The sequence below is a fragment of the Neofelis nebulosa genome, chromosome 5 (genome assembly GCF_028018385.1).
Source record: "Neofelis nebulosa isolate mNeoNeb1 chromosome 5, mNeoNeb1.pri, whole genome shotgun sequence".
NCBI classification, from domain to species: Eukaryota; Metazoa; Chordata; class Mammalia; order Carnivora; family Felidae; genus Neofelis; species Neofelis nebulosa.
In genome coordinates this window covers 103,942,402-103,954,992 of record NC_080786.1, presented here as the reverse complement: position 1 = coordinate 103,954,992, position 12,591 = coordinate 103,942,402, and the positions used below count along the sequence as shown (strand labels likewise).

Here is a 12,591-nt window from a genome sequence, read left to right as displayed (position 1 = left end):
TGAGGCTTCTTAAGATCCTTTTTTCTTTATACTGAAGCAGTGCTATAAAGTTTAAATTTCCCCATTATTTTGGTCTATTGTGTGTCTATTCAAGTAAAGCTTTTTACATCAGCCTTCAGTTCTGTTTATCACCATTTAGTAAGGGACAGCATAATTTTTTTCTTTAGCTTGAGTTATCAGTCTTTGCTATACATTGTTTATACTTTTGAACTTTCAGACAAATTCACCTGTTAGATTCTTTACTACTGCAGTTTAATTGTGTTCTTTGTAAGGAGACCCTCTGAATACACCTTTATTTTTCATTTAAAGTAGGGATCCTCCTGTGGAGGGGCAGATTAAGGAGGACATCAAGAATAAGGTAGAAAAATCAACTGATCAACTGGTAAGAGAAGATTTAATTTTCATTGTTAATTAATAATGATTAATTAGGTATGACAACATAATTCTAAATCTAGTCAGTTAAAATGTTTGTTAAAAATTTGGGGGTGAGTCTACTTTCCTTCCTTTACAAGTAAAAGTATGGTCATAATGAAAGCTCTCTGATAATTGATATGTGTGTCTCAAAGTTATTAGAAGCACCAATTCTCACTAGAAGTTAAAATTAGTAGGTGATTGAATTGACTTTCCCAGAACATCCCAACAATCAATTTTAAGAATCTCTTATTTGTCTTTTAAAAGCAAAATCCAAACAAAATAAAAACTATACACATGAAAACACACACACAGAATTTTATTTAGTAAGGCATTTCAGAGTTGTTTTGAAATTCTCTTTCCTGTTTTTATCTTTACTGTTAGAACTTCCAGTTCAAAATGAAAGAATAACTAAAGTGTACGTTAATATAAGGCTTATATTGGCAATGACAATAAATTTTGTCGTAGCTTAAAAAAGACATATATATGTATACACACATATATATATAAAAGCACACATCCACACAGATACATAAATATCACATGTGCTTATATTTAACTAAGGTTGGATGAAGAGCTATTTGGTTCCTTTTAGTGCAATTTTAACCATATACATAGTTATATATGATTATTGATGTGCACTGTTAACAAAGCTTATAAGATTATCAAGTAATATAGGAAGAGAAAATATAAACATAAAATAATCATATTCACCTGCATGAGGTTATCGCTACCAAAGCTGTTGCAGAAAAATACAATACAAATACAAAATACAATATATGCAGATGTACATAGGGAAATATACTTGAACCAGGGAGATTAGATCCAGAATATATTTTTTTAACTACAGAACTGGAAATACAGAAATCAAATGCAGTAGAAACTTTGACCTGAATTTGGTTTAGAGGCTAAATTAATTTTACAAAAATGATTTGAGCATCAAATATCTTAATATCTGACTTAAAAGATGGAATTTATATAATTAATAACAACTAACTGAAATCATATTTATAGATAAAAATAATAAATGTGAAGCTTAGTATGCCCTATTAAAAATTTTTATTCATGCCATAATCTTGCTTATCAATTTGGTAATTAGTATAAGATGAGTTTGTGGTGTTTTTTGACTGCAGAATTGACCTTTAGTTTGAAATGTGTGCAGTACTAACAGTGGTTATTCTTTTTAAGGGTCTATCTATTGTGGAAGTTTTGTTTTTGTTTTTTTGAACTTTTTGAAAAATATCAAACCTACAGAAAAGTTGCAAGAATAATACAAAGGATACTTATATACCCTTCACTGAGATGTAGCAAACTGTTAACATTTTCCTTCATTTTTGGATATAATTTTCATACAATGAAATATTATAAAATGTAAGATTATTTGTTGGGTATTGATGGGAATGGAGGAATCCTAATTTAAGACTCAAATCCAGAAGGGGAGAGTAGGCAGATGGGACTCTATTATGGACTTTACTGATTCCTAGTCACTTTCCTGGGTAATTCTAGTCTGTTGGAGACCTGATGATCAAGGAATCACCCCCACCAGGGCATTTCAGTGACTCAAGTTTTGCATGGCTCCTTAGTAAGAAACTGTCAGTTCTGATTATCAGAGGTCAGCAACAACATATTCATATTCCATAAATTTAAACAGTGTATAGGAACTGAGGTATCATGTTAAGATTTGAAGGAAGGCCATCATCCAGGCACATCTCCCTTTCTATCGCCCACTCATTCCTCACAACTAATGTTAATAAATAATCCAGGACTTGACTGTATAGCTATTGATTAACCATTAATTATGGCTTCATTAAGTTTGTAAGAATGAGTTCCTGTAGACCCAAGATTATTATGACTTACTCAGTTCTGACCGAATTAAGAGTCATTCTATTTTACTACTTTGTTTATAAGTATGATGTTTTCTAATTCACTACTCTATAAAAAATGGTATAAGTTTCACATCTTAAAATATCTACTTTCATTTATAACTTTCAAATGAATTTATGATGAATGTATTAAATTAATGCATTAAATGAATATATTAAAGCTTCCATAGTTTTGGTCTTAGATTTCCTGTTATGTTTTAAGTTCCTTGAAAGCAGAGAGAATGTCTTATTCTTACTTGGATTTTCTATAGGTCTGTCACAGTGATCTACATATAGTATGTAAAGGCACTTTTTAAAAATATTTGGTCTTAATATTAGAGTAATATGAACATGTATAATTATGGAAAGTTTTAATTAATAATGTCTTCTAGGATAAACAGGAAAAGGACACACCTACCGATCTTGTCTCTGTTAACCTACTAGTAGAGATGAAGAAGTTATTGAATGCAATTAATACTCTACCAAAAGGTGTGGTCCCTCACATTAAGAAGTTCTTACAAGAAAATTTTTCCTTCCAAATCATGCAGGTAAGATTATAATTTGTTCTTTGAGACAGAAGTGCAACTCTTTGTATAGGACTCTCCAGGGAAAACATACTATTTTCCTTTACTCTCACACTGCTACTACCCTCACAGCACTTTTGACACTAGGTGTGTGGATTTATTCCCACACCAATTCTCCTATACTAACTAGTCATCCTACAAGTCAATTCAATTCTAACACTATCTACCTAGAGTTAGTATCAGATCCCACAAGTTAAGGGCTCAGTCCCAGTCCCACAAATCTGCCCCAATTCAGACACCAGTCACAAGTCCTAGGTTGTCTCTAATACTTCTGACCAACTGGCTATAGATTGGGGCTCCCATGACCCCTTTTGGGTCCCACAATTTGCTAGTATAGTTAGCAAACACTTAATGTTTATCAATTTATTATATAATAAAGGCTATGATAAAGGATTTAGATGAGCCAAATGAAGAGATATATACGGCAAGGTCTGGAAGGGTTCCAAGTAGAGGAGCATCTACCTCTGTGGAGTTGGGATGTGCCACTGCTCCCCTGGCATGTGGATGTGTTCGCCAATCTGGAAGTTCTTTGAACTGTATACTTCCAGGATTTTTTATGGAGGCTGTATCATATCATATCATCATTGATAATTACTAATTCAGTGCCCAGCCCCTCTCCCTCTGGGAATGGGGGATAGGGCTAAAAGCTTCAAGCTTCTAATCATGGCTTGGTGTTTCTGGTGACCAGCCCTATCCAGGAGCCTGCTGAGTGTCATCTCATTAGAACAAAAGATACGCCTATCACCTAGGAAATTCCCAGGGCTTTAGGAGCTCTGTGTCAGGACCCAGAGTCAAAGACCAGAAATTATCAGGAACTAGGAGCAGAAATCATGTATGTATTTCTTATTACTTCACAGTGACTCTTTTCCTCCCTCCTTTCTTTCTCACAATAGTGTAGCTAAAGTCTTGAAATCTTCATCTTACTTTTTGCAAAGGGCCTTGACTTACAGACTTTTATTAATGAAATAAGTTAGTTGGTACTAGCCTTTCAAGAATAATGGTGGGAATATGGGTTAGTAGCCAGTAAGCCATTGACTGTGAGGTCTAGTGTTTATTTTTATTCTACCAGTAACCCATAACATGCCACCCTGGGACAGGGAATTGCTTTCAGTTTTCCTAATTTGTAGAACGTTAACAACTTTTTCAAGAATGTAAGATGAAGAAAAATAATGTCCTAAACTTTTTTATTTATGAATAAAATAAATACTATAGAGAATATACTGTAGATTTTCATTTTGGAAATAGTTTTTTTAGATAATTTGTGAAACTTTCAGCATAAGATGGATATCAGTTCCTAAATGAATGGAGTTTTTCAAAGTTAAAGAAAATGTTCTACTCATTTCTTTGTAGCTTTTAATTGGGGCAATTCCATGGTTGCCTTTTCTGTGGAAGAATACATTATTAATTATTTCCATGAAACAAATCAATACTGTTATGATTAACAATTCAAACAAGCTCTACAAATATCCAAAGACTACATACAATTATAACCTTAACTGAGATAATTTTCCAGTATGAATTCTGGTTTGAAACTGATGGAATTATGCCACTATTTTCCTCTTATCTGTTGGAAATCACCCAGAAACAACAATCAGTAGCTTTTCTATATGCAAACAACAGCCAATTAGAAGATATAGATGAAAGAGTACTTATTTATAATAGCAATAAAAAAGGGAAAATACCTAGGAAAACACTCAAGAAATATATAAGATATGAACTAGTATTTCTCAAAATTTTTCCTATACCACCTACATGAGACTATCTGAACCCCATACTAAAGTCCTAAAGAATCAAAATCTCTGGGGGTAGGTCTGGGAATCTGCATTTTAGCAAGTATCTACACAATGATTTTTTTCACATTAAGTTTAGAAATCAATACTTTATATTAAAACTAAATAGAGATTTATAAAATTCTAATAAAGGTAAGAAAAAAAGACCAAATGAAAAGCAATACATGTAAGAAGACACAATGTGATAAAGCTGTCTGTATCTCACATAATTCCAATAAAAATGATCAAGTATGTTGTTTTTGGTTTTGTTATTACTGAAAGCTAATTCTAAAGTTCAGATGGGAAATAAAAGGAAAAATAGCCAAGAAAATTAGAAAAGTGTAGGGGAGACAGGCTGGGAATTTGCCCACCTAGATATTGAAACTTAATGTGAAGCTCTCATAAGTGTAAGATTGTATTACTTGCTCCTGATTCAGTTGGCAAGTCTAGAAAATAGAAGAGAAATTCCAGAGTAGACTCAAATACATACAGAACTGTTACATATGAGAAGGTGAGTAAATTGATAATATTGAATGGAAACTGGACAAATTAATAATCCCAGTAGATTTTAACATGACTCTCTTAATAACTGATAGAACATGGACACAAAATAGGTAGAATGATAGCAAAGTTGATCTAATTGACGCGCGCGCACACACACACACACACACAAAACATGAAACACGATACCCAACAGTGGCAGAATATACATACTTTTTAAGTGCATTTACAAAAATTGACCATGTGTTAGTCACAAAGCAAGTCTCATCAAAGGATCACAATATATAGAGCATATTCTCAAACTACTGTACAATTCACTTATAAATCAATACAGAAAGATTAACTAAAAAATCATTGTTCTTAAGAGTAACCCATGGGTCAGAAATCACAATGGAAATTAGGTAAATTTTTGAACTGAATAAAAAATGTATATCAAAACTTGTGTTATAAGTAAAATATGTGTTTCAAGGAATATTTATAATTTGAAATACATGTATTAGACAATGAAGCAAGGTTGAATATCAGTCATCTAAACATAAAATTCAGGAAATTAATGGAAGAACGGTAAATTAAAAACAAAGTCAAAAGAAGGAAGTAATAAAGATATCTAGGGGCGCCTGGGTGGCGCAGTCGGTTAAGCGTCCGACTTCAGCCAGGTCACGATCTCGCGGTCCGTGAGTTCGAGCCCCGCGTCGGGCTCTGGGCTGATGGCTCGGAGCCTGGAGCCTGTTTCCAATTCTGTGTCTCCCTCTCTCTCTGCCCCTCCCCCGTTCATGCTCTGTCTCTCTCTGTCCCAAAAATAAATTAAAAAAAACGTTGAAAAAAAAAAATTAAAAAAAAAAATAAAGATATCTAAGTTTATTGAAATAGAATAAAAAAGTCAATAAAGCCAAAACTTGTTTTTTTTAAAGATCAGTAAAATTGATAGCCCCCTGCTAAAAATCTTAAGAAAAAGGCAAAAATAACTTAAATCATGAATGAACATGAAAACATCAAAATTAATTCCACAGTCATCTAAAGGATGATAGAGAATTCTGCTACCTGCAGTGGCTGCTAGAGTTGATTTAGAGCAACGTTGCTTTGAGAAGTACTAGAAGAACTGGACAGAATCTTCCCTTAGTAATGCTTCTTTGTGCTTTTCTGGCAGATCACTTCATTCAACTAGGGATTGAGATGTTTCCAAGCTTCTGTTCTGTGAAGAAGGGTCTATTTATGTTTTCCCTTTTGTAGTAGATACTGTGAGTGTCCTGCACATAACTCCTGGCCCCTTGAACTCTTATTTCAGTATGCTCTGGACAATCTCCAGTTTTCCATGTGTCTATGCCTCAAGGCTTTTTTTTTTTCCCTGAAACTACAGAAGGCTGTACTCATGGCAGTTCAGAAATCCCAAGGAATTAATATTCTCATGTCACCCCATCACCACTCAATAAGCCTTGGGAGTTCTGCAAATATTCCAGTTTTCTCTCCCCTTGAGTTGAATAATACTGCAGCTTGTATTTTTCACTGGTTTACAGAGTCTCTCTGTTCTATTAACCCCAGCTGCCCACTGTGGGTAACTAACTTAATAACTTACCCATTAATTTAAAGCTTGTTTTTCCTTCCCTGAATCACATCTCTATTCTCCACCATTGTTCTCTGAACCTCCCAAATAAACTACTTGCATTCAAACTGGAACCAAAACAGACACTCTTACTTTAAGGGTATATTTCTTCAGAGTCTGCACCAAAGGATGAGGTGTTTACCAGGGTCCCTCATCCTTGATAGGTCATACACTCTGTTTTTCCCCCCAGCTTTGTAAGTTGGCTAAAAGCTACGCCTAACATCTTAGCCACAACTGAAAATGTCAATTGCCTTAAGGAGAAAAGTGGCTCCAAAAGTCAGTCTCATGTCTGAATGTTGGCTCCAGAGATTTTCAATGCCTTCGTAGCTTTCTGTTGCTTTCAAAAAATGGCTTCTACATTTTGTCCAGCTTTTTTAGTTCTAAAGGAGGTGGAACTTCAGTGTTAGGTTTTATATGCCTACTCAAATTCAAGAGCTACTGTTGAGTGACTGGTTGGATATATGAGTCTGGAATTAAGGGGATGGTTCTGAGCTGGAAATATAAGCTTGCAAACTGTCAGTACGTAGACACTACTTAAAAACATGACAGTGGGTTACTTTAGGGAACGTATGTGATGATGGGGAAGACGTTCATTAAATTGAGTGCTAGAGAGACGGAAATAAAGTCTCTAGTTATCTAGGAGAAAAACGGAGCAGTATCGTATACTAGAAACCAAGTTAAAGTGTAGGTTAAACTTTCCACACAGATAATATATCATTAAACAGATAATGGAATTTAAGCCAAGCACTTGTAGGTACAAGGCTTGGGAAATGGATGCAAAGATAACACACAGTCCTCCTTTTCATTTCATCCATGGCAGTAACAAACTGTGATATAAGTCGTATATTAGCTTGGTTCCAATCAGATCGTAGCTTAAGATGCCTTGCCCTCATGTTGGTATTAATGCCAAGCATTCCTGCTTCCTGCAGGGTCAGGGCTGGAAGGAAGATTTTAGCTATGCTTAGAGGATAGAAGGTATGAGAATAAACTGGGATTACTAATAGAAGTGGTTGTGGCCAACCCCTCAGCAGGCTTAGGAATGCTTTTTAAGTGTTTTGAGGAAATAGTTACAGAGAACATTTGTCAGACTGAAAAATAAACAAGAAAACAATTGTATCTCGCTGGTGTGGATTTTTTCTTTAAATCCTCTCCAGATTTTCTACAACGAGCATGTATTATTTGCATAATAAAAATAAGTGTAGATATTTGCTTTAACTTAAATTTTGGACCAAATTATTTTCCACAGAGAGAAGTTGCAGCTAACAGTCAGAATGGGGAGGAAATTGTTCCTGTTTTAACTTTACGTTGCTTGATAACACAACTGGAAGCAGCACTTAGGAATGTTCAGGCTACTAATTATACTGTAAGTGTTTTCTTTTGAAAGTTTGAAATAATGGGTTTGGACAACATTTCTCAATGAGAGGGTAGCCAATGCATGCTTGTTTTAAGGTGTAGACCAGTTTGTATTTTCCTTTTACCTCTAGAGAAAAAGTATGCATAAATTTATTTCCTTCCTGTGTCTTGTACTTTTTGATGACTGCATGTCCATAATAAGCCTAATCTAGTCCCTTCCTTACTATAAAATTGTTTATCTTCAATAAAGAGAAACTTCAATAAATAGTAAAATTGGACTTTCCCAATTGAAATAGTTATAAACTTGAGAAACTACTACTTGCTTTCCTCCTAGTTATTAATCAGCTCCTCTTCTGATAACTATATTTGTAAAAATTGGAACTTCTGTCATCTGTTATTGAGTACTCATGAGAGATAAAATTAACAGGATATATTTGTATGTTAGAAATAAATAGAAAATCTGAGGAAGAATAAACCTGGCATCAAAAATCAGAACCAATATGGGGCGTCTGGGTGGCTCACTCTGTTAAGTGTCCGACTTTAGTGCAGGTCATGATCTCGCCGTCTGTGAGTTCAGGCCCTGCGTCAGGCTCTGTGCTGACAGCTCAGAGCCTGGAGCCTGTTTCAGATTCTGTGTCTCCCTCTCTGCCCATGCCCTGCTCACACTCTCTCTCTCTGTCTCTGAAAAATGAATAAACCTTAAAAAAAAATCAGAACCAATAGTATAAGACAGTAAAAGGAAAACTCAGTTGCTTGAATAATTTGGATCAGTAAACTAAATTTTGTACACATGTAGAAGATGGATTAGAGTTACTGTCAAGAAAGGACTACCCAGGTACCAACCAAGGTACCCAAAGACACCAAGTCCCATATTATAAAGATGTGGAGAAATCATCTTTATTTAGGACTCTCGGGATGGGGGTTCTAAGTGGTGATATATACCACCCTAAAGGAATTGTACATGGAGTCAAAAGAGCCAACAAAAGGGAGTTTGTATTAACAAGTATTCAGCAAGAAGTTCTGGGATGCTGAAGATGTGCTGTTTCTCCCACTGACCAGGTTGCCAGGAAGTGAAATAAATGAGCATTAACAGATGCTGATTGCTTAGCCTACTGTACTTAGGCATTATTTCAATGATGAGTCTTACGTTAAGAAATGGAAGAGATCCCTCTCCTGGTAGCATTGTTGAGCAGAATTGGAATCGTCATGATCAGAGCAGCCTACTGCTGTATCCTGTAGCTCTCACTGTTCCTCAAGGCCACCAAGGATAGGTGGAACAACTTGGTAGGAGGTGGCAGTGGGGTGAGGGCAGGGGACAGTTGCCAATAATATCTCTATATCCATTGAGTTCCAGTACTTAGAATAATCCCTGCTAATAGTGGGGGGGATGGTAGGAAGGGAAGGGCAGAGTCATGTAGGTCAGAAACCTACCACTTACATCTGTAAATTCCTGAGTTCTTTACCTTTTATTTATGATTATAGCATTACCACAATTCCACATCTTATCCTGTTCTCAAAATGTTCTTTTTAGACTTGTGTGAGCCAAAGGCTCTGTTGTATTTATTTGTGAAACCAATTTTTTTTTTAAGTTATAAAATAATAGCTTACACTTATTTAGTGTTTGCTATATGACAGACACTGTTCTAAGCACTTTTTGTAAGGATTAGCTCATTTGCTCTTCATAACCACCATCCCTCCACCATTATTCCCATTTTATAGATTAGAAACTGAAGCAAAGAGGTTAAACAACTTGCTTAATTCAGCAGGTAGTAAGTAGTAGAGTCAGGATACAAATCCATGTAGTCTTGGCTTTAGAGTCCATTCTCTGAACTGCATTTTACCTCCTCTGCAGAAATGGAAATTTTAAGATGGAAACCGGTATGTGAACACAAACTCACTTGGTCCATTGAGCGCAAACCTGCACGTCTATTTGCCCTGAGATTAATTTGAAGCCAAACTTCTAACACTAGCCAATTACCTCATAAATGTGTACTGTTGGCCATGAGAAGTATGCTAAGTAAGAGAATACAGTTAGATCAGTAAAGAAAAAGACTTCTGTCCTGCAGATGCTTATCATCCCTATGTACCTGCAAAAGATCTTGTTTATGGGACAGTCTTGTAAAAAGCTAATGTGACAAAAGACAGGGTTATGATCTTAAGTCAATAGAGAGCTTACGAACAGAATGTACAATATTGTTCTCCATGGACAATGTTTAAACTTTTTATTTGAGGTAACTTTAGATGCACAGAAGTTGCAAAAATATAGCTGTACAATTCAGAAGTGCAGAAAGGTTTTTGAATACCTTTCATTCAGTTTTCCCCAATAGTTAGGTGTTACATAACAGTATATATTATCAAAACCAGGAAGTTAGCATTGGTACAGTGGGTGTTGTGTCCGGAGTCTCTAAGACCACCCTCCTGTTTTGAAGGACTTCAGGGACTCAGAATGTAGTTGTACTCACTGCTACATCTGTATGGAGATCCTTAGCCATTTGTAGCATGTGGGGGCAGGAGGGGGAAGGAGAAAATAAATCCTGATGGCTTTCATTTTCTTTAATCACACTCTAGTGTTTTATTTTGAGATTATCAATTATCCTCTTTCTTCTTCAGGGTTGAATTATCAAATACATCTAATGTATTTGCTATTTCTCTTATTAGATGATCGATAATATGATAATTTTTACTCTTTTTAATAACTACTGAGTAGCCTAGGATATTTAATTAAACTTACTATACTAAAAACTATTTTCGTCTAAAGACCCAATTAATTTTTTTCTTTTTAGGCACATCAGATTAATATTGGTTATTATCTGACATTATTATTTTTGTATGGAGTAGCACTCACTGAAAGAGGAAAGAAAGAGGTATGTAGTATGTATTATTGCCCATTGTAAGTGTTTTCACATACGATGACTTGATTTTAACAAAATGTTGATTTTAGAAATTCTCTAACTCTTAAAAACTGAGAACAAACTGAGGGTTGATGGGGGGGTGGGAGGGAGGGAAGGGTAGGTGATGGGCATTGAAGAGGGCATCTTTTGGGATGAGCACTGGGTGTTGTATGGAAACCAATTTGACAATAAATTTCATATATTAAAAAAAAAGAAATTCTCTAAATGTTCATTTTGAAATGTTGGCTAGGGAAGATCTTAAGTTCTTTTGTGAATAGGTATTTTAATCACTGAGTATATTATCTATATGATCACATACAGAGATGCTAGGATTAGAGATGTGAATAAATGACTGCATGACTAGATCAATATTAAAGCTGCCCTAATTTCTCCAGTTTGGAAAATAATTCTTGTAATAGAAAAAAAAAATGCTTTTTACATCAGCCAAACCTAGTTTTATGTTACTACAGGATTATACAGAAGCAGAGAATAAATTTCTAGTGATGAAGATGGTGATCCAAGAAAATGAAATTTGTGAAAACTTTATGTCTTTAGTTTATTTTGGACGTGGTTTGCTTCGATGTGCCCAGAAGAGGTAAGGGTTTTAATAAATGGGTAAATCTTGTCTTTCAACTTTTAGCATTGTGACATGGATAGTTCTTGCACTATACTAGGTATGATGACATTTGTGCTCTTCTGGGTCTTCTTCACCTGTTCCTATAGAAATAATTTCTTTAATGTATTTGAGAATATTAAATATCAAATCTAACAGATCATGGCAGTAAAAGTCAGTGTAGCAAAGACATTAGGGACCATAGGCTTTGGAATCTGACAGACCTGGGTTTAAATCCATTTTCTACTATGTATCTAATCAATGACTCTAAGGAATGTAGTGTTGCTTAGCCTTATCTTTTTTTTTTTTTTTCCAGCCTTATGTTTTTTATCTATAAAATGGAACTAATAATAGTGCCAACCTTATAGGGATGTTGCAAATGATTAAGTGCTCGGGCATCTGGGTGGCTGAGTCAGTTAAGCGTTAATTCTTGATATCAGATCAGGTTATGATTTCACAGTTTGTGAGACCAAGCCCTGCATTGGGCTCCATGGTAACAGCATGGAGCCTGCTTGGGAGTCTCTCTCTCACTTTCTGTCTCTCTCTCTCTCTCTCACTCTCTTTCTCTCTCTCTCTCTTTCAAAATAAATAAACTAAAAAAAATTAGTGCTAAGAACACAAAAATAAATGCTGGTTGTAGTTATTAATACTATCACCAGTTGAATAGGTGTTTAAGGTATAAATGAGCTTTTAAGGCATTGAAAGAGTCCAGATGCTTTGTTTGGGGAACATTGGGGATTATATGTTTAGTGAAATTGTACGGGGGAACCGATATGGATTGTTTCCTTATTTGTACCCTTAGCCATTTGTAGCATAATTCATTAATTTTATTTGCTAAGAATGTATCATATTCTAGAGCCTGTGCTAGCATCTCTAGATAGCATTGGGGATACAATGATGTGCAAAACAGTTCCTATCTTCATGTAACTGACATTATAGTGAATCTTGTAGACCTTAATCAAATAATCAGTTATACAACTAATTAATTTGGAAATATAATAAAGAGC

The 12,591-nt window shown here is 35.0% G+C and overlaps 1 protein-coding gene across 13 annotated transcripts in view; it reads left to right on the top strand.

Moving 5' to 3' along the window:
• The window catches only part of DZIP3 (DAZ interacting zinc finger protein 3), a 131,879-nt gene that overhangs the window by 17,669 nt on the left and 101,619 nt on the right, over positions 1 to 12,591 (top strand). For 9 of the 13 annotated variants that reach the window (XM_058731487.1, XM_058731494.1, XM_058731497.1 and 6 more), the window contains 5 exons: positions 310 to 382; positions 2,666 to 2,821; positions 7,974 to 8,090; positions 10,864 to 10,944; positions 11,442 to 11,566. In XM_058731487.1, the coding sequence (XP_058587470.1) occupies positions 310 to 382; positions 2,666 to 2,821; positions 7,974 to 8,090; positions 10,864 to 10,944; positions 11,442 to 11,566 (552 nt within the window). The remainder of the gene's footprint in view (positions 1 to 309; positions 383 to 2,665; positions 2,822 to 7,973; positions 8,091 to 10,863; positions 10,945 to 11,441; positions 11,567 to 12,591) is intronic. The other 4 variants (XM_058731490.1, XM_058731491.1, XM_058731493.1 and 1 more) reach the window with 1 other exon arrangement.